The sequence below is a fragment of the Solanum pennellii genome, chromosome 2 (assembly GCF_001406875.1).
Source record: "Solanum pennellii chromosome 2, SPENNV200".
Taxonomy (NCBI): domain Eukaryota; kingdom Viridiplantae; phylum Streptophyta; class Magnoliopsida; order Solanales; family Solanaceae; genus Solanum; species Solanum pennellii.
The window spans coordinates 48,458,367-48,477,696 of NC_028638.1; the positions used below are offsets into that span (position 1 = coordinate 48,458,367).

At 36.4% G+C, this 19,330-nt stretch overlaps 2 protein-coding genes and 2 non-coding genes across 5 annotated transcripts; 2 read left to right on the top strand and 2 right to left on the bottom strand.

Moving 5' to 3' along the window:
• The first annotated feature begins 2,533 nt into the window (after positions 1-2,533).
• Positions 2,534-5,299, top strand: LOC107011693 (autophagy-related protein 8C-like). 2 transcript variants are annotated; one of them, XM_015211285.2, is made up of 6 exons: positions 2,534-2,782; positions 2,932-2,993; positions 3,933-3,988; positions 4,082-4,134; positions 4,810-4,928; positions 5,001-5,299. In XM_015211285.2, exons 2-6 carry the CDS (start codon positions 2,957-2,959, stop codon positions 5,105-5,107), a joined length of 372 nt encoding a protein of 123 aa, XP_015066771.1. In that variant the 5' UTR covers positions 2,534-2,782; positions 2,932-2,956; the 3' UTR covers positions 5,108-5,299. The 2 variants fall into 2 exon arrangements, with proteins under 2 accessions (XP_015066771.1, XP_015066769.1); XM_015211283.2 differs by having other exon boundaries at positions 2,535-2,786.
• Positions 5,300-5,746: 447 nt separating this feature from the next.
• Positions 5,747-6,515, bottom strand: LOC107011694. Its single transcript, XR_003576897.1, has 2 exons — positions 6,256-6,515; positions 5,747-6,182 (listed from the first exon to the last, which is right to left on the bottom strand). It is a non-coding gene; the product is annotated as an uncharacterized LOC107011694 (transcript).
• Positions 6,516-7,318: 803 nt separating this feature from the next.
• Positions 7,319-9,777, bottom strand: LOC107011692 (ankyrin repeat domain-containing protein 13C). The gene is made up of 2 exons (XM_015211282.2): positions 8,130-9,777; positions 7,319-7,882 (listed from the first exon to the last, which is right to left on the bottom strand). Exons 1-2 carry the CDS (start codon positions 9,666-9,668, stop codon positions 7,514-7,516), a joined length of 1,908 nt encoding a protein of 635 aa, XP_015066768.1. The 5' UTR covers positions 9,669-9,777; the 3' UTR covers positions 7,319-7,513.
• An 8,274-nt stretch (positions 9,778-18,051) lies between these two features.
• TRNAG-UCC lies at positions 18,052-18,123 on the top strand. Its single transcript has one exon. It is a non-coding gene; the product is annotated as a tRNA-Gly (tRNA).
• The last annotated feature ends 1,207 nt before the right edge of the window (positions 18,124-19,330 follow it).

The window sequence follows — 19,330 nt, forward strand, 5'->3', positions numbered from 1 at the left end:
TTTTAATTATTTATTAGAAATTTAAAAATAAAAAAAAGCAGGCAGCGATTTGTGTACCAAATTTTTTTTAAATTATTTTTTTAAGGCAGCGATTTAAGTCAAAAAAAAAAATTTTAAAAAATAAATCGCTGCTGTAAGCGATTTATTAAAAAAAATCGCTTCCTTTGCAGCGAATTAAGTTAAAAAAATAATTAAAAAAAATTGGTACACAAATCGCTGCCTAGGCAGCGATTTGCTTTTTAGTTTTTTTAAAAAAATTCTAATAAATAATTTTTAAAAAAAATTAAGATAAATCGCTGCCTAGGCAACGATTTATTAAAGATCATTAAAAAAATTTATATTGTAAATTGATGTCATGGCATCGATTTCATTTAAAAAACTTTTTTTTAAAAAAAATCATTAAATTTAGCAAATCGCTGGTGTTGCAGCGATTTTGCTGAGCAAAATCGCTGCTCTACCAGCGATTTTGTTATTTTGGTTAAATTTAAAATTTATATACCGTTTTAAAATTTTTATTAATATTTTATACTCATTAAGCTCCACTATGACATATTACACGCAGAGGGGTCAATTTTTGCAGTAATAGTATTGTTTATAAAGTTAGAATTGAAGAGGTTTAACCTTTTGGAAGAATTTATTAAATGAGGGTTTTCACGTGAAAACTCTGAACAGCATTTTGCCTCTCCTTTCAAAGTATTGAATGCTCAAATATAATGACAAATCCATGACCACTTTGTACCTCCCTTTGCTCTGCATATGTATTACTGTACAGATGCAACTTGATGCTGCCCTCTTTTTATTTTGTTAACAAGAAACTCGTACGGGCTATCCTTTTGAATGATAATTAAAATTTAAGTTAATAAGTTTTAGGCGAGTTCTGTCCGATAAGCTTGGCTTAAAGAACATGAAGAAACTTTTGAATCTATGACCCCACGTTTAATGATCACCCTTGCGGGTGCATTTTCCTCTTTTCGTAGTTTTAATCAAGATTCAAGTTGAGTAGACCATACTTAGGAGCGAAAAACTCTCATTTGAAAGATATTTAACTCCCAAATAAGAAATGACTGGTTTCTAGCTATTTTACTGCATCCTCGCTATATGGTGACGTTGTTAATTATAAGTGCTAATTGACAGGGGCGGAGCTAGGTTTTTGGCCAATGTAATCATATATGTATGATTTATTGATGTTGGACGTTCATATTAAAATTGTCCACACAGAAGACTCTAGTCCTGTGGGTGCATGAGGCAGGTTGTTAAGTCCGTGTCTGGGCAATCCTCTCCTTCTGAGATAGCTTTTGTGGCTCAATCCATTAGAGCCGAAACATTTGAAATTACAAATCTTACGTTGCACACTTGGACTTACTCCATTAAGATAAATTATGTTGCTATACCAAGCCAAAAAGCATCAGAGAATTCTGAGAAGCAGTTACTATGCTCTTGGATATTGGAGCAAATATCACCTTTGCAAAGCAAAAGAAGACCATCTGCAAACTTAATTGTACAAGATACATTCTAACTAACATCGATTGTGGTGTAGTGTTGAGGTTACTTCATCCTTAACTAGAAGTCTCGAATTTGAGCCTTGAATGTGGAGAAAATATTGTTAAGAGCCCGTTCATCAATCGAGACACCAATGTAAACTCCTAATCCAGGGGAAAAAAATAAAACAAAGATACATTCTAACAAATCTTTGTTTGGAATTTGAAAGTGCAAACTAGTCATGTTCTTCAATATCTTCTGTCATCCGTTAAAATACTAAAATACTTAGACATAATAATAATTAATAAATTTTTTGTTTACCCTTTTTTTTTGGTTAAAATTAGGGTTGACTTGGACTTGTCAACTTGAGTAGATTGATTTAAAGTCTTAAACATTTATTTTAAGCCCTAAGACCCACTAATTTGCCGTTCGACTAGGTAGCTACATATTTATGAATCAATTAAACTAGCACTTATAGTCTAATTAATACGATTCTGAAACAAGTTGATTAAAAAATCTATCCTTTTTTGACTATTGTATCTATCCTCTACTTTGTAGTTCACTTTTATTTGTTACATTTTGCTTATAAAATCAAATTATATGAAATTTAATCAACATTTAAAGATATATATGGAAGTTTTGTCCTGTCCGCTAGGACTGAGCTATTCGTTTCACTAACGCACACCTTTCGGTACTTGTTCACTCATTTATTCCGTTCTATTTTTTTTTTGGCTATTTTATTTACCCTCTACTTTATAGTTCACTTTTATTTGTTACATTTTACTTATAAAATCAAATTATATGAAATTTGACCAATATTATATATATATATATATATATATATATAAAAAGAATTACGAAACAAAACATGGCAGGTAATTAAAAGTAACAATAAGTTATTCTAATTTATAGGGAATTTATTTGAATGTATACATATTCTTTACTTAGAGTTTGTATGTGGGAATTGTAAAACAAATAGGTTAGGTACCCCTATTATTATTACTTAATAATTAGATTGGAATTAGAATATAAAGTGACCAAAACATATCCTCACTCTAAAGCCAATGAATCTCAAAATGGCACCGTAATAACCTTTAAAGACACCACACGACGTCGTATTGTTGATCCGACAAATTCTCACCGAACAGAGTTGGAAGCGAAACAAATACTTGTAAATGGAGTTTCCTTGTGAATCCAAACTTTCTCCAATTCATTAGAAATAAAACCTCTTCAATTTTTTCCCTTTAAATACCCAGAAATTGTTCAAAAACCCTCTTCAATTATTCGACTTTCTATTTTTCTGGTTGGTACGTTTTAAAGATACCTTTTGCGTGAATTGAACTTTTTGATGATTTCTATTGTTAATTACAATGTATATTTTTGTGTAATTTTTTAGGGTTTTCTTTAAGGGTTTCTTGGATTCTGATGGTGTTTATCTGTCTGAATTTGCAGGTAGGATCAAAGTTTCAGTCTTGTCATGGCCAAAAGTTCTTTCAAGCTTGAACACCCTTTGGGTAATTTTCTTTCTAATTCGGTTTTTTTTATTGTTTTACTTATACTACAAGAAGTTTGATTGTGTGTATGGGTTCTTGTTTATGTGTCTTTCTTGAAGTTTCTTGGATGATCATAGTTTAATTATTTGTTGTTTCGACCATGCTGAAAAAATCCTACCCTTACTAGACCCCCACTTTGTGAGATTATCTAGTTGTTGTTGATCATGCTGAAAAACTTGATTGGGAATTGGGATCATTCCTGGGATATGTTGTCGGGTTTCTGGGTATTGATATGCACTTGCCCTCTTGCATTCAAGTTGTTCGATGTTGTTAATTCTTCTGGTGATGTTTTTAGGTTTCTAAACTTGTTAGATTCTTTATATGGTGAGGCAACCATTGAGACATGAACTGTAAGGGGTGCATATATGAACTGTTTGAAGGTGCATATACGAGGTTTATCTCCCTTCATTGAAGCTTGTATTTTACAGTTTAATGACCTTCTCTGGGAAAAATCTCATACTTGAAGCTATTATCCTGTTATATTGGTCTATGTCATGTTTTTATTCTATCTGAGTATGGCGATATCTGGTTTGAGAATTTTGGGTTGGAAAATTATCCTTTGAGTGTTCCCTGTGGCATTGAGTCTCCAAAAAAGTTATTCAGCATGCTCTCTTGGAACAAGTTCACTTTACATTTATGCTATTGTCATGTTAGAGTTAGCATTATTGGCTTCATTACTTTATAAATAAGAAAAATGTGCTATTCTTTTGCTGAGATTTGACTTATTGATCAAAAAAAGTTATGTATTCTTTTGAATTATAAGTTTATGTGCTCGAAGGTTACTTTTCAACTTTTCTAGATTTCTCCCGAGTGTATCCCCATTTCTTGCAAATATCAAACAAAAAAGCAAGTATTTGTGGTGTAAATTCTGATGATTCCATAATTTGGTTTTGATTATAGAGAGGAGGCAGTCAGAATCTTCTCGCATCCGAGAGAAGTATCCTGATCGAATTCCGGTATGATCTTTGTTATCCCAAGAAATTCTTGGCATTAAGTCACACCTAGTACTCTTTGTAGCTTCTCTCTGACATTCATGTTTCCTATTTTAGGTGATTGTTGAGAAGGCAGAGAAGAGTGATGTCCCTGACATCGATAAAAAGAAGTAAGTTGCTACTTTTCTCTTTTACCTTATACCTTAGATGTTCACTTTTTAGAATCAAGTGCTTTTCTGAGCTTTTATCCTAAGGTAATTGAATCCACAAGTTATATTGATTGTGTTTTGGCATGTGATGTAGGTGTTGCATCATTTTGATCAACTCTTTGGTTTTTTGATAACTGGAATATGCATGTTTTTGCTGTCTTGTTTGTCATAATTAGTCTGAGATAAGGATTTTTATCATGGGAATTCGGTGGTGGTTATACTTTATGAATGCTGCAATCTTCTCAAGATATCTTGATATTCTTCTTTCTTACCACTTTATCAGATGGGGGGAAACTGTTTTTAATACCAATAACCATTAGGAGAATCAGCCACATGGGTTGATTGGAGATGCTATGCTTTCTTGATAAATTGAAAAAACAGAATTCAATTAAGGCGTTGTCCTTACTTGAGGTTCTTGTAACTAAATGATTGTATGCATGTACTCACTTTCTTTCCATGTAGAAATGGAATTGTGTGTGGAAATTGCTGGTGAGAATGTCAAGTGTTCGTTAGTGGTCAAGGTGTTGATAGCATCCAACACTGTTATTGTCATTTATGGATCTAACACATGAGGATATAAGTTTGAATTGCTGTAGCTGCTCTAGTAATTCTCAATTGTCTTAACTTGTGATGCAGATACCTTGTCCCAGCTGATTTGACTGTTGGTCAATTTGTTTATGTGGTGCGGAAGAGGATCAAGCTCGGTGCTTCAAAGGCCATCTTTGTCTTTGTCAAGAACACTTTGCCTCCGACAGGTAAGCAGAGAGATGGTGTTATTTCATTTACTGGTTAGGATTGTTGTATAATTACATCTTCTTTCTTTTCAGCTTCTCTGATGTCTGCAATTTATGAGGAAAATAAAGATGAAGATGGATTTCTCTACATGACATACAGTGGAGAAAACACATTTGGGTTCGTTGAGCTTGGAAATTAATATCTCAAATGTAAATCTGACATTTCCTTGATCTCATCATGAACAGTTAACTGTAGTTGTTGGTTTGCATTCCACATAAAATCAAATTTATATTCCTCTTTGGAATAACCTTATAACTTACAGATGTTCAACTCTTGATCTCTTATCTTATAGGGCCTTTCGTTTAAATCAAGTTGATCTTTCTATAAGTAATACTTACTTTTCCTTTTACTGCATCGTTTGACTCTTCAGTAATCGCTTGTACTTACTGTTGATTTGGAAGAAAAGCCCATAGTTTGAGTTTGGTTTTTGCCAGAAATTATTACCTTGCCCTTATAGCTAAGATCAAATCTTGCTAGCAATGAACTATCATTAGCTGATGTTTTGTTTCATTTAAATCATGTAAAGAACACCAAATGTTAGCACCCAAGGGCATGGTCTAGTGTTCAATGTAGTGAGTAGAGAATCATGGGGTCTCAGGTTTTGTTCTCAGCAGAGACAAAAACATTTATGTGATCCCTGTGGAATCATGATTAATATATTTGTCCTTTGCACAACTGTATATGCCCCAAGTTTTTTATGTTCTTTGCTTACATCTCTTGGTTTTGAGATGTATGCTCTGACAATATTTGTACTAGTGTACTTTGACATGTAATACTATTAGAGAGAACAATTTGTAATTACCTTATTAGTAATGATTGCATACATATTCTTTACAGCATGACCTTAAACTCCGGAAACAAACTACTACCAGGAAGCATAACAACCCATAAATAGACATGTTTGATCTGAAATCCTCTTACAGAAGGCAAGATAAAGACTAGATAATCCTTATTTCATGAAATGGAGGGATGTTTCTTCTGGGATTTGCTCCTAACCCATTTGATCAACATGGAAGGACCATTTTTCACCTTTTGTGCACCAGCCACTGCCACAGCTTTGACTTTGCCAATTCCTGATGAAGATGAACTAGTGGCTTTCTTGTTGTTTTCACTGTCTTTGTTGCTCTTATAATAGCTGTCATCTTCATCCATGGCACCTATCCCTCCTGCACCCCATTGATCTGCCCAACTTGGTCCATCACTAGCCATAAATCCTGTCAACAACACAATATAAGATGATTTTGTAAAGAATAAAAGAGAAAACAGAGAAGGGGCTGAGGATTTTACTTTATTACTGCTTGTAAGTGGTAGAACTAATAAGAGGAGCGCCTAAGGATAAGTCTCTTAAACCTTTGAGTTCCTTTTATAGGAGACTTGCTAGCTAACTCACAAGGTTACTTTCTCTTGAAGCAAACATTATTTATTCTTCTTTGGAGAAAAGGTTCTCTATTATCACCTACTTAGCTATATTGTGAATGGTTGTGTATAAAAGTAGAAATTAGTGGATGAAGTGGAAGGATTTAGTTAACCAAAAGTAAGAGTGATGGTTTGTCTTTTCCTCATATGATAAAGCACTTGCTACAAAATTGTTGTCCTCTCCCCCAACCCCACTACCACTCATCTAAGTTTTGGATTGAAGTGATATATATAGTGTTAAAACACAAGTCATATCATATTATATGTGAATTAGATAGTGTGTAAAATTCTCCTACTGAATAGCCTTTTTAAAAAAACTTACTTGTATAGCTTTAACACAACTCAATTTTCTATAAGAAAAAGCACAAGAGTGGCTAAGATTTTCTTGAATTTGAAATGTCTTTGCGACGATTCTGGATTAAGTTACAGGATAGAATCATAAGTCTGTCATAATGGAAATTCTCAAAATTTATTCTTCACTTGTTCTTTGTTTTGCAAGATAGGTCCCAAATGTAGAATAAAGCTAAATCAAACAGTTCCCATTTTATCATATCATTGATTTGAGAAGCAGAGAAAAGAGACCTATAGTAAAAATGCGTTGACATAAAATTGATGTCAAAATGATTGAATACATTTAGTACTGGAACCATTTACACCTGTTTTGACCTCTTAAATCATTAGTGGTTGTTGCTAATTATTGAATTATATACACAAGTCAAAATATCTTTGCTTTGTCGGAATAAAAAAGAAGAGGATGTCTTTGCTTTGAGCAACAACTATTATATGTTAAAACCCCACAATAACATGACATTGCAAAACTCCCAACCCAACAACAATATTTGCAGGCCTTATACTCCCACGCCATAGTACAAACTCTTCTATATGATGATTAAAAAAAATGCAGCTTTTTTAACGTAATGATGATGCGATAAAATTTTGAGAAACTCAGTTGAATGAACCACTATAGGAATTGAATAATCCAAGAACAAGAGTATAGGAGATTCAAAGTTAGATTCTCCTTAATATCTACAAACTAGACTAGAAATTAGCAAGTAATAGAAAGAAAAAAAAAACAGAGTAGTTGATTGGATCACATCGAATGTTAAAAGAATTACTAGTATTAAGACAGTCACTTAGTTTTCCTAGTAGACTTGGATTTCTTCATTTTCCTATTTTTCACATCAAAACTACTCCAACTATATCCACCAGGTATTGCAAATGGCTCTGCCTGTTGTGCTCCATTGCAGCTGTCCTGTGGCAGCTTGCTAGTCGAACACGACCGGCTATTGCTCCTCGACAGCCACGATGATGACGATGAAGACAATGATGAAGGAAGGGAATAATAATTGTTTCCTGAACTTTCATCCTCAGTATCACCACCATGAAGGAGGTGCCTTGGACTTGAAAATGGAGTGTAGAACTGTTCAATTGGTTGTAACTCTACAAACTTTGTGAATGTGATTACTACCCTCACTGTAGGGACCACTGGTATTGCCAACTGTCAATCAATAATATAAATTATAATTAAATTGGGTCCCAGGAAGGTTCTTTGCGTTGAACACTAAACAAAAAAAAAAAGAAAAAAAAGTGTGACAAGGAGCTGAAGCAAAACAGACACTTGGGCATGAAAAGAAGAAATAAAGAGGGAAAAAACACAAACACAATATCAAAGCTTTCATCAGAAGAAATGAGAATCTCGTGGGACCTCTGAATTTCGAATGTGAAAAATCAATTTTACCCCTTACCTTGACTGGAAATGTCCCCGGAGGGAACTTGGTGGTTAACAGCTCTCTCATTCGTCTAACGGCTTTAACTTTGTTCGCTAGTATGTCAAGTAACGGCAGCAACTCTTCCGTCTTCAACGGGAATTCCTCTGTTAACCAAACGGACGGTTTAAGGCTCTTCACATATTCCTTCTCCTTCGTATTTGGCGGTGGTGCAACCGGTATCGCCGCCGCTCTCCGCCGTGGTTCCGGAATAATGTCAACGCTTCTTCGAGAAACGGTAACGAAATCCCTTTCCTCTCGAGTGAAACTGCTGTGACGTCTTTGTTTGTTACTATCTCCGACGGAGGCAGCGGCGGTTGAGACGCTAAACCGTGGATTCTCTGCGACGAGGAAACCGTCTTCGGAATCCTCTTCTAATTCTAAGTCTAATGGCAGAATTTGTTCGCTTTCAGCTGCGGAAATTTTTCGCGATCGGAAGCTGAAAACAACATTATTCACATCATAAACCCTGGCTTTCCATTCTCCGACGTTCTCTGTTTTGTCTTGCCCTCTCCAATTTGTACGGCCAACTAGTGTTGATTTCGTCACGTCCATCCCAGGACGATACACACTTGTTTGATTACAGAAACTCGCAACGTCGGAATCGCTCAAAGGAGAACCAGCATTCTCAAAAGCATCATACATTTTACGGTCATCGTGGTTCAAAACTAGCAATGAACCAGCCGGAATATCAGACTTCCGGTCCCCATCACCGAGAAAGAGAAAACTCTGATTAGCTCGCTGAACTTTCAAGCCGTCATAACCGGCTAAAGATGTATCTGCTCGAAGATTACCATCGCGTTTCCAGATCTTGTACGTATCAGAAGGCGCAATTTTTCCAACGAAGGGAACAATAGAACTTTCGAAATGGAAAGAAATTTCCATGTAGAAGTCACGCATTCTGCGGAGAACAGCAACAAGTCGAGGTAGACGGCGGCGCCACTTGTACCAAGCACCTAAATGATGATGCTGTACCAAAATTGAAACGACATCGGAGCATCTCCGCATAATAGCTTCCTGTAAAGCATTCCAACCAGCAGCATTCTGAAGCGAAATGTCAGCACCGGCAACGGCAAGTGTCCGAGCAGCATACACGTCATTCAAACGGACGGCGAGGTGTAGTGGAGTTTCACGCTTAGGGTTGTCACGGCGGTCAAGTACGGCGGTGATTTTTTCAGCGATTCGTTCCTGAGCAAGCGAGTCGGCCTCGGTTTGTATCCGAGTTGGATCGGCAGGTCGAGGAAGAGAAGCGACTAGTCTGCTTAGAGTAGAATGATCTCCTAAAACGACGGCGTAATGTACAGGGCTATGAGTGTAATCTCCCGGTTTAATCGTGGTCGCCGGAGAAGTTGCCGCCGGTGTGGACATTTCACATGAAAATGAGAATTGGGGAAAGCAGAATTTGTCAGGGGTAAGTAAATAAAGGAAAGAATGGAGTATGATTCTGGAATGGAATGGAATGTTATTGAAGAACGAGAAAGGTAAGGGCAAAGTAGTCCTTTTCTGTATGGGCTTCATTAGTACATTTCTTCAGAGAAAGGGGAAGTAAAGAGGACGACTCAAATAGTGTGATCCATAACTTTTTCAAAATTTGAACAATAAAACGTTTTTAAATTAAATTCATACTACTATTTTTTTAAAAAAAATATGCACCTATTAATAATAGTAATTAATTTTCTTACATAAAAAAAAGGGAGATATGTAGGGTAATTTAGTCTTTCCATAAAAGTGTAGTACACCAAGTACTGTTAGGCGAATAGGCGCGACTTTTATGGATACTTTATTTATCTGAATTACGGGGATGCGATTGATATGAATATTTTATTCTGATTTTTGTGAAGCTTTTACAGTTTCTCTGCTGGTTCTTTTTTGTCCTTCACTCCACTTTCTTCTTATTTTGGAAATATTGAAGTACTATCACATAATTAAAAAAAATTATAAATTCTAATGACTAATAGAAACAGAGATTTTAATAGATAAACGATCATGAAAGATATTTCCTTGATAAACTGTGAATTAAAATAAGAAACCAACCTTCATTAAGAACTATTTAGTTTGGCTAACTGCAATTTTCAAGTTAATTTCCTTTTCAATGTAATAAATACTTTTACTTATTAAAAATGTCTTTGTTCAACTGTTAAACATAATGTAAGCTAATTTTTCATTTTAAATCATTATTTTTAACATACATTTTCCATTTCCATGAACTCACAATTCCCCTTCTAAATGGAAGGAAAAAGAGCATATCAAAGGTTTGATTTAATGTATGATGTATCGTAAGGGTCCTCGCTCCTCAATCAATGACAAATCCAATTATGATTTTGCGAGTTCAATAGAACTACTACATTTATATGTGCAGCCTATGATACAAGTCTAGGTAAGGCTATAATTTAATTACAAAACCCACAACATACAACACATTAAAATTGGTTAAGTTTACTTTATTTGATATTTACCAAAATATCTTCAAGCAAATAAATCAAAACGGATAATTGTATAGAATGACAGATTGATAATATAAAATAAATATAGTAGCTATCGTTTGATTTATTAGTTGAAGGAATATTGATTGTATTGAAGTGTTAACCTAATAAGGGAATACATGGGAGATATATATAGGAGATATAGGAAGGAGTACTAATCCTAATAGGACTAGGATTAAGGAGTACTAATCCTAATAGGACTAGGATTAGTACACAGTAAATACTAATATTATTTAATACTATTTATTTAATACTATCTGTTATTATCCCCCCTCAAGCTGAGCTGAGCGGAAGCGAACGGAAGCTTGGAACTGAGGTAATCGTGCTGTCGGCTCGGGAGAGGCTTGGTGAGAATATCAGCCGGTTGTTCTTCAGTGGGTACATACTGCACAGTCATGGTGCCGGCCTGAACTTCATCGCGAACAAAGAGACAATCGGTATCAACATGCTTCATTCTGGTGTGTAGGACGGAATTCTTGGCCACACAGATGGTTGATTTGTTGTCACAATAGAGAGCAGGAACAGTGTGAGTGGCGCGGAGTTCGCGAAGAATATATGTGACCCACATGGTCTCAGCAGCAAGAAGAGCAAGGGCGCGGTATTCAGCTTCAGTCGAGGACCGAGAGACCTTGGGTTGTTTTTTTGTACACCAGGAGATCAGGTTCGGCCCCAAAAAAACGAGAAACCCCGATGTAGATTTTCTGTCATTTTTATCATTCGCCCAATCTGAATCTGAGAAACCCCGAAGCTCCAAGTCCCCGGGTCGAATGAGTAAACCACGACCAAGAGTGCCAAAAATGTACCTGAGAATGCGTTTTAGACAATGGTAATCATGTTCACTTGGTTGATGCATGCGCTGAGCAACTCGGTTGACAGCAAACTGGATGTCAGGACGGGTAATGGCCAGATACTGTAGAGCCCCAATGAGGCTGCGGAAGTGGGTGATATCGGCAAAGGGGGTGTCGGCTCCATTCGTAGACGAAGAGACTGCCATCGGTGTTGGTTGACTGGTGCATTTTTCCAGTCCAGCTTTCTGCAACAGATCTCGAGCATATTTTGACTGATGAAGAAACAAGCCGCTGCCTGTCCGAGAAACCTCCATTCCCAGAAAATAATGTAACGGGCCAAGGTCCTTCATTTTGAAGGTAGTATGCATAGCTCGAGTGACATCCTGAATGAGAGCTGCAGTAGAGCCTGTAATAATGATATCATCTACATAGACAAGAAGAATGACTGTACCGTGTGCTGAATGTCGAGTAAACAGACTCGTGTCGTGTACGCAACACGTGAAGCCGAGTCCCTGGAGGAACGTTTTCAGACGTGTGTACCAAGCACGGGGGGCTTGCTTGAGCCCATACAGAGACTTCTGGAGTTTGCAAACATGTTGAGGGAAGCGGGGATCAACATAGCCCGGTGGTTGCGTCATGTAGATAGTTTCATCAAGCATGCCATGAAGAAAAGCATTGGAAACATCCAACTGATTGATGAGCCAATTGTTGCGCACGGCGAGTGACAGTACCAGGCGAATGGTTTCCTGCCGAATAACAGGACTGAATGTCTCGGAGTAATCAAGCCCATACTCCTGATTGTAGCCTTTAGCAACCAAACGAGCCTTGTACCTGGAAATACTGCCATCCGCATTGTGTTTAATTTTGTACACCCATTTACAGCCCACTGGGTGCCGCCCATGGGGCTTAGGTACAAGAACCCAAGTTTTCTGATCAGTCAAAGCCTTAAACTCGTCATCCATAGCATGACGCCAATAAGCATTTTTTGAGGCAACAGAGTAGGTTGTTGGTTCACTATCGGGAAGGGGTGTATTTGGTAGTATGGTAGCCTGAAAGGTTTTGGGTTTAAAGATACCGGCTTTGCCACGGGTTAACATGGGATGAGTATTGGGGGGTGGCACGGGCGGTGGTGATTCGGGGGTGGCCGGGAAGGACCCAAAACGGATCGGGCTGGAGATGTTGTGGGTATGGGGTGGTTCGGGTTGGTTGTGAGTGTGGGTGGTGGTTGCGGGTGTATTGTGGGTGACGGTCGAAGGGGTGATGAGGGGTGGTTGGGTAGTGGGTGGAGGTGTGGGGGAAGGTGGTGAGGGACCCTGTGAGTATGTTGGAAAAAGGGGAAGGACGCCAATGAATGATGTATTTGTGGAGGAGGAAATAGACTCGTAGGGAAACTCATTTTCGACAAATTTGACATGACGAGATATGTAGACTTTATGAGTTTGTGGGTCAAGACAGCGATAACCCTTGGAGGTAGGATGATAGCCCAAAAAAATACAAGGACGGGATCGGGGTTGTAATTTGTGAGTAATATGAGGGCGTAGCCAAGGGTAGGCAAGACACCCAAAGACGCGGAGGTTGGTATAATTGGGAAGTTCTTGGTAAAGGAGTTGATAGGGTGATTTGTTGGAGAGAGTGTGACTGGGCATTCTGTTAATGAGGTAGTTTGCGGTGGCTAGAGCTTCTACCCAAAAGGAGACAGGGAGATGAGATTGATGTAGAAGAGTAACCACCGTTTCAATGAGATGGCGATGCTTACGCTCAGCCACCCCATTCTGTTCGGGAGTGTATGGACAGGAGGTTTGATGTATAATTCCCAGGGATTGCAGAAACTGGCCAAAGATGTTATTGACATATTCCTTTCCATTGTCACTTCGAAAAAGTTTAACATGAGAATTGAATTGTGTTTTGACCATTTTTTCAAAAGTGACAAAGGTGGTGTATGCCTGTGATTTGTGTTTTAGTGGGTACAACCAAGTGTATTTTGTAAAATCATCCACAAAACAAATATAATAGCGAAAACCAGCAAATGAAGGAACAGCAGTAGGACCCCATAGGTCAGAATGAATAAGTTGAAAAGGTGCAGTTGTACGCTTCTCAGATAAAGTAAAAGGTAATTTATGAGATTTAGCAATTGAACAGGAGTCACAATTGTTTACATGAATGGAAGAAAAACCTAATTGAGACATTAAAGAATTTATTATTTGAGTAGACGGGTGACCCAGACGACTGTGCCACAACAGACTGTGGCCATCAGCCGAAAGAGCCACCGGAGCCACAGGAACGCTTTCTGAAACTGGGTGGGCAGACGAACTTGTGCCAGGAAGAACGTACAGACCATGCTCACAGGGGCCCTGAAAAATCACCCTCTTGGTAGTATTGTCTAGGATCTGAAAATCATTAGAGGTGAACAAGAGTGAGCAATTATTGTCTTTTGTGAATTGGTGAACTGAAAGGAGATTGGATTTAATAGAAGGGACGTGGGTAAGGTTACCTAGGTGAAAGATAGCGGTGGGGGTTTTAATGGTACCCGTGCCAGTGTGAGAAATATTAAGGGACTCACCGTTGCCAACAGTAATACCATTGGAGCCATGATATGGATTTGGAGCGTTAAGCTTGGATAGATCAGAAGTAACGTGCATGTTGGCCCCAGTATCCAACAGCCATTCAGAGGAAGGGCCGGCTTGAGATGCATAATTGGCACGGTTATCACTATTTCGGCTCTCCTCATACCGAAACCAGCAACGAACAGCGGTGTGTCCTGTTTTCTGACAGATTTGACAAGTTGGACGATCCCGCTCGTAAGTGCCCTGCCCGCCGCTGGAAGATGACTGCCCGCCGCTGCCGAAGGAGTGCAGGCTGTTGTTGCTGCCGTGCTGCTGACCGTCGTACGGCGGACGACTGCCCTGCCGACCGCCGCGCCCGCGGCCTCCGCTGTTTCTGCCGTAGCCGCCGCGGCTCCCCTGCCGGCCGCCACCACGCCCCCCGCGATAGTTCTGGCTTGCGGTGAGGGCGGTGGCCGGCTCCATAACAGCGGCTTCTCGGAGAAGAAGTTTGCTCTCCAGATCCACGTTGATTTCTTCACTTTTTAGCCACGAGGAGAGAGTATCCAGGTCAACGGGCGTTGGACTGATGCGAACCGCCTGTTTAATGGAGGAGTAAGCTGATGGGAGCCCCCGAACGACGCACATGACGAGATCTTTTTCGGGAATGATTTCGTTCACGGTGTCGAGGGCTGTGATGATGGTGGAGACCTCGTCTAAATACTCCGCCATAGTTTTCGTGCCTTTGGTAATTGTGTGGAGACGATCACGCAATTGAAAAATATGAGAGTGGGAAATTGATGCATAGCGTGTTGCGAGGGCCGTCCACAGGGCTGAAGCAGTTGTGTAGGATCGGACGTGTTTCTGAACCGTGGGAGAGATGACCGCAATCAAACATGATCGGATCTGGCCATCCACGGCTTTCCAGGCGGCATGGGCCGGATTGGTTTTTTCTGATTTGTCCGTGGCGGTGATGACTGCCGGCGGCGGTTCTGTGCTTCCATCGACGTATTTGAGAAGGTAATTGGCCTCAAGGGCTGTAAGAACGGTGATTTTCCATGTAGGGTAATTTATGTCTGATAATTTTTCGGGAATCAGGGCATGAAGATGCCTGAGAAGGAGTTTAACGCCAGAAGGAAGTGAATCGAGAGGATCCACCTCGGTTGTCATGGCTGCCGCCGCCCAAGAGAAGAGAGGGAACAATCGGTGCCCTAAAGAGAGAAAAAAAAAACTAGAGAAAAGAAGATCTAGGTTTCCTGGCTCTTGATACCATGAAGGAATATTGATTGTATTCAAGTGTTAACCTAATAAGGGAATACATGGGAGATATATATAGGAGATATAGGAAGGAGTACTAATCCTAATAGGACTAGGATTAAGGAGTATTAATCCTAATAGGACTAGGATTAGTACACAGTAAATACTAATATTATTTAATACTATTTATTTAATACTATCTGTTATTATTTGTATTCCATAGCAAACTGTTTGTCACTCCCTCTCTCCCTCATATTCTCGCTCGCCACTCTCCCTCTCTCGCTCGCTTCCTGTCGCTCGCCTCTCTCACTTTATACAATAGAATTGTATAAATTGTGTTTAATTATATAAAATGAGAGAAAATTGTATATATACACATGCAAATACATACATTTTTATCCTATACACTTATAATTATACAATAAAAGTACACTCATGCCCAAGTTTCTTTTGCCTTTCTCTCTTTCTCATTTTATACAAACTCAAATTGTATATAATCGTCCTATACACTTATATTTATACAATTCTCTGCCCAAGTCTCTTTTTCCTTCTCATTTTATACACTTCGTTTTATACAATTCGCTTCAATTATATGTGTATAGCGAATTATACATATATATGTTTACTACGAAGTGCAATTATACAAATTTTGCTATAGCATACAAATATAAATTTTATATTTGATATATATGAAAGTTGCCCTAAATCAAAAGTATGGTGCATAATTGAAGTTAATAAAGAAAGTTTGAGAAGGGACCTAAGAGTTGACTGGTCGGTGTAGGACATAGTGGGGTTTGTTGTGTCTATAACAGAAAGAAACAAACTTTAGTCAAGGGAATTATAAAAGAATGTATCGCAAATATAGATATAATTTCTTCGTTCTTAATTACGTATAATAAAATTAAATTAATCGAAAAGAATTGAACAAAGGGGGTGTCTGGGTCAAGCAGGACAAAAATCTAAACTGGATTTCCAAATCACAAGACAGTTACCAAATTTCCTTTGATTGAACACATAAAGCAGTTAACCTTGGTTTCTGTGCAAATCCCATGGATTTGTGTGCATTTCCATTTTTACAACTAAGATTTCTTTTTTGACTACAATACATTTTCTTCCTTTTAAAAAAGAAAGAACTCGACCATGGTGTCCGTGTTACTTTAATTTTACCGTTAATATGGAATAAAAAGAAGTGAAGTTCACAAAAGAAATAATATAAACACTATGAACATATATATATATAATTTAACAAATTATACACAGCATGTTATTTACTAAGTTATCGCACAATGTTCTTTATATGTTGAAACAGTAGATGGTGTAAAGTACTATACAAAGTTGATATACATATATTAAGAAGTTAGACATGAAACATAACACGATGGTGTAAAGTGTTATACATTGTTAATATACATGTCTTTAAAGGTTAGACATGAAACATAACATGATGGTGTAAAGTACTATACATATTGATTGATTTTAACAGCAAAATAATTAATGATTTTGAAACTTTGCACTAGATTGGGCTACTAATAACCTTTAAGAAAAGGGTAACCAACTGTGCTAAAATATTATCAATAAATCTAGTTTAATAAAATATATTTTTAATTTTAAAAATTTTTTAAAAAAATATTAGGTCAATAAAATTCAAGTAATATGAAACAGATAGCGTAATTGGGCTTACCATATTTGGAAGTAGGAATTCATTTTAGTTTTTCTATTTTTTAAAAAAATTCTCACTCAATATCTGATATTTACATTAAAGTTTGACTAAATTTAAATTCGCGCTCAATGCCTCCACGCTAGGTGAATCCATATCTAGGCAAGACATTTGAATTTCACTAATAACTAGTAATGATGGGTTCTCTAGCATATTTCACATTTATTAGCATCTAAATATTGGTATTTAGGAAAAGCATTCTTTGTCCTTTTCTTTAAATTGTTTGGCAAAAGGGAAACAAAAATTAATAAAATCTGATTTCGTCCATTGCTTTCAATTTTGAAGAAGTTGAAAATTTATTTGTATTGTAATTAATTGATATAACGATATACTTTTATGGATATAGCTTCGATCCAATCAGCTTTTGACTCATATTAAAAGTAGTCTTACGAATTATGTGTACGGATGGGGCAAGGAGTAAGCATCCCTTTCATAGTATTCCCAAAAAAATATTTTTAAAAGTTAATATATACTAAAGTCTTAGGTAATTTAATTTGCTACTTCTGTATAGAAATTGTGAAAAATATCAAATTAATGTTGGATTTTGTTAATAGAGGTCGAGTTTGTCAATTCATTCTACTAATATAAGGTATATTATCAACTTTTGAAATGTTAAAACAATTTTACCAGGCATCTTGTTTCACTATATTTTAGTACACCGACTTTTAAAATGTGTATTAATATCACTTTACATGTGTTTTTTTTATGAGAGAGGAATTGTTCAGGTGATAAGCATTCTCCATCTTTGATTCTAAGATCGTAGATTTATTATTTAGTTGTGCAATTGGAATAAGTGTTGCATTTTATTTTTCCTCATAAGTTGATCTAATACATTGTTGCTCCTCCAATGCTTATAAATTAAGCACATTGTTTTAATTTTTTTTGTCTTATTTTGTTTTAGTATATTCAGAAAAGATGTTTATTTCTTTTATTGACAATTCTTCAATTTCAACTTTCTACATATCCATGTTTAAAACAAGTTTAAGGTATATTTTGATATAGTATATATTCACTTTAAAATCACAAGATTCAAAAGTCTTGTTTACTTTATTCAATTGTGTCAAACAAAATCTTGAATATAAATAAATTAGACTTTTCGAATGAACCACCGTACAAGCGTTTGTAGTCCAACGGTTAGGATAATTGCCTTCCAAGCAATAGACCCGGGTTCGACTCCCGGCAGACGCACTCTTTTATTTTTTATACTAAACTTTGGTTTTTGTTTATACAAAGTAAAAAAGGAGATAACTATGGACTTAAACCATTCTTAACAATATGTTATTGTCATACCAAATACATATTTTTATTTAGGTTTAATAATGATTATCGATTTATTGAGTTCACGAATAAAATATTTTTCTGAGACCATTTGAATATGACCTTATAATCACGGGCTCTATTGACATTGTTACATTTCATAACAAGTCTTTGGGCTTTGGTTATTTGATGATCGATAAATACATCTATAGACCTTTCATAAAAAAAAAGTCCCTAAGGTCCTGAAAAATGTTCATGTTTTGCACAAGATGACATTAAAAAAAAAGATAAATTTTCGCTATAAAAATTAATTGATAACTTGATAAAAATAATAACTAAATTACATATTATATTATCATATACTATTTAAATCCTGTATTCTTATTGAATTATTTTTTCTCTATTTCATATCAGACTTGTTATATTTTTCTGTAATCATGCAAGATTAATATATAAGAGAAGTTTTCATTAATTATACATGAATCTCTAAGGGATATATATATAATTATTATAACGTGCCATCCCTTTCAATTCGAAGGATAAAATATATTAGCTATAGCTTAATAATTTGTTGAAATTCAATGTTTGAAAACATGAGGACAAATCTTGATAATTGTCTAATTAGACACATGACAACGACCCGGTTGGTGCTAAATTAAATCACTAACTCATGATTATCAAAACTATTTAACTTTATTCTTTTTCACTTTAATTTAACCTTAATAAAGGACTCTTATAACTAGCTTCAAAAATAGTTAGCGAGTTTAAGATCACAAAATTATTAATTTTAAAAAATTTTTTTATCATCATTTGAAGTTACAAATTTTTATTTAGACATTCAATTTGGATATCAAAATTAAGTTATTATTTTTTCTTCATAAACATGAAAACCTTATAAATGAACGCATCATAATTTTCCAATCAAAATATCATAATGCATCACATTAATAAACGTAATTTTAAAAATACCAATAAATGAAAAGTAGGTTCTAAGCAGCCATCTATACATAGTATCTCGTATTTATCATACCATATTAAAATTAAGTCATTATAGCGTAATCATATATTACAGCTCGTATATATATACATATCTAAATCACAATAATGTAGGAGGCCTTGTTTTGTGGGTTTAAAGAGG

Coding starts and splice junctions, on each gene's coding strand:
- LOC107011693 (XM_015211285.2), top strand. CDS start 2,957: ATGGCCAAAAGTTCTTTCAAGCTTGAACACCCTTTGG. Junction 2,994..3,932: donor CAAGCTTGAACACCCTTTGG/GTAATTTTCTTT, acceptor TTTTGATTATAG/AGAGGAGGCAGTCAGAATCT. Junction 4,929..5,000: donor GAACACTTTGCCTCCGACAG/GTAAGCAGAGAG, acceptor CTTTCTTTTCAG/CTTCTCTGATGTCTGCAATT.
- LOC107011692 (XM_015211282.2), bottom strand. CDS start 9,668: ATGAAGCCCATACAGAAAAGGACTACTTTGCCCTTACCTTTCTCGTTC. Junction 7,883..8,129: donor CGGGGACATTTCCAGTCAAG/GTAAGGGGTAAA, acceptor ATTGATTGACAG/TTGGCAATACCAGTGGTCCC.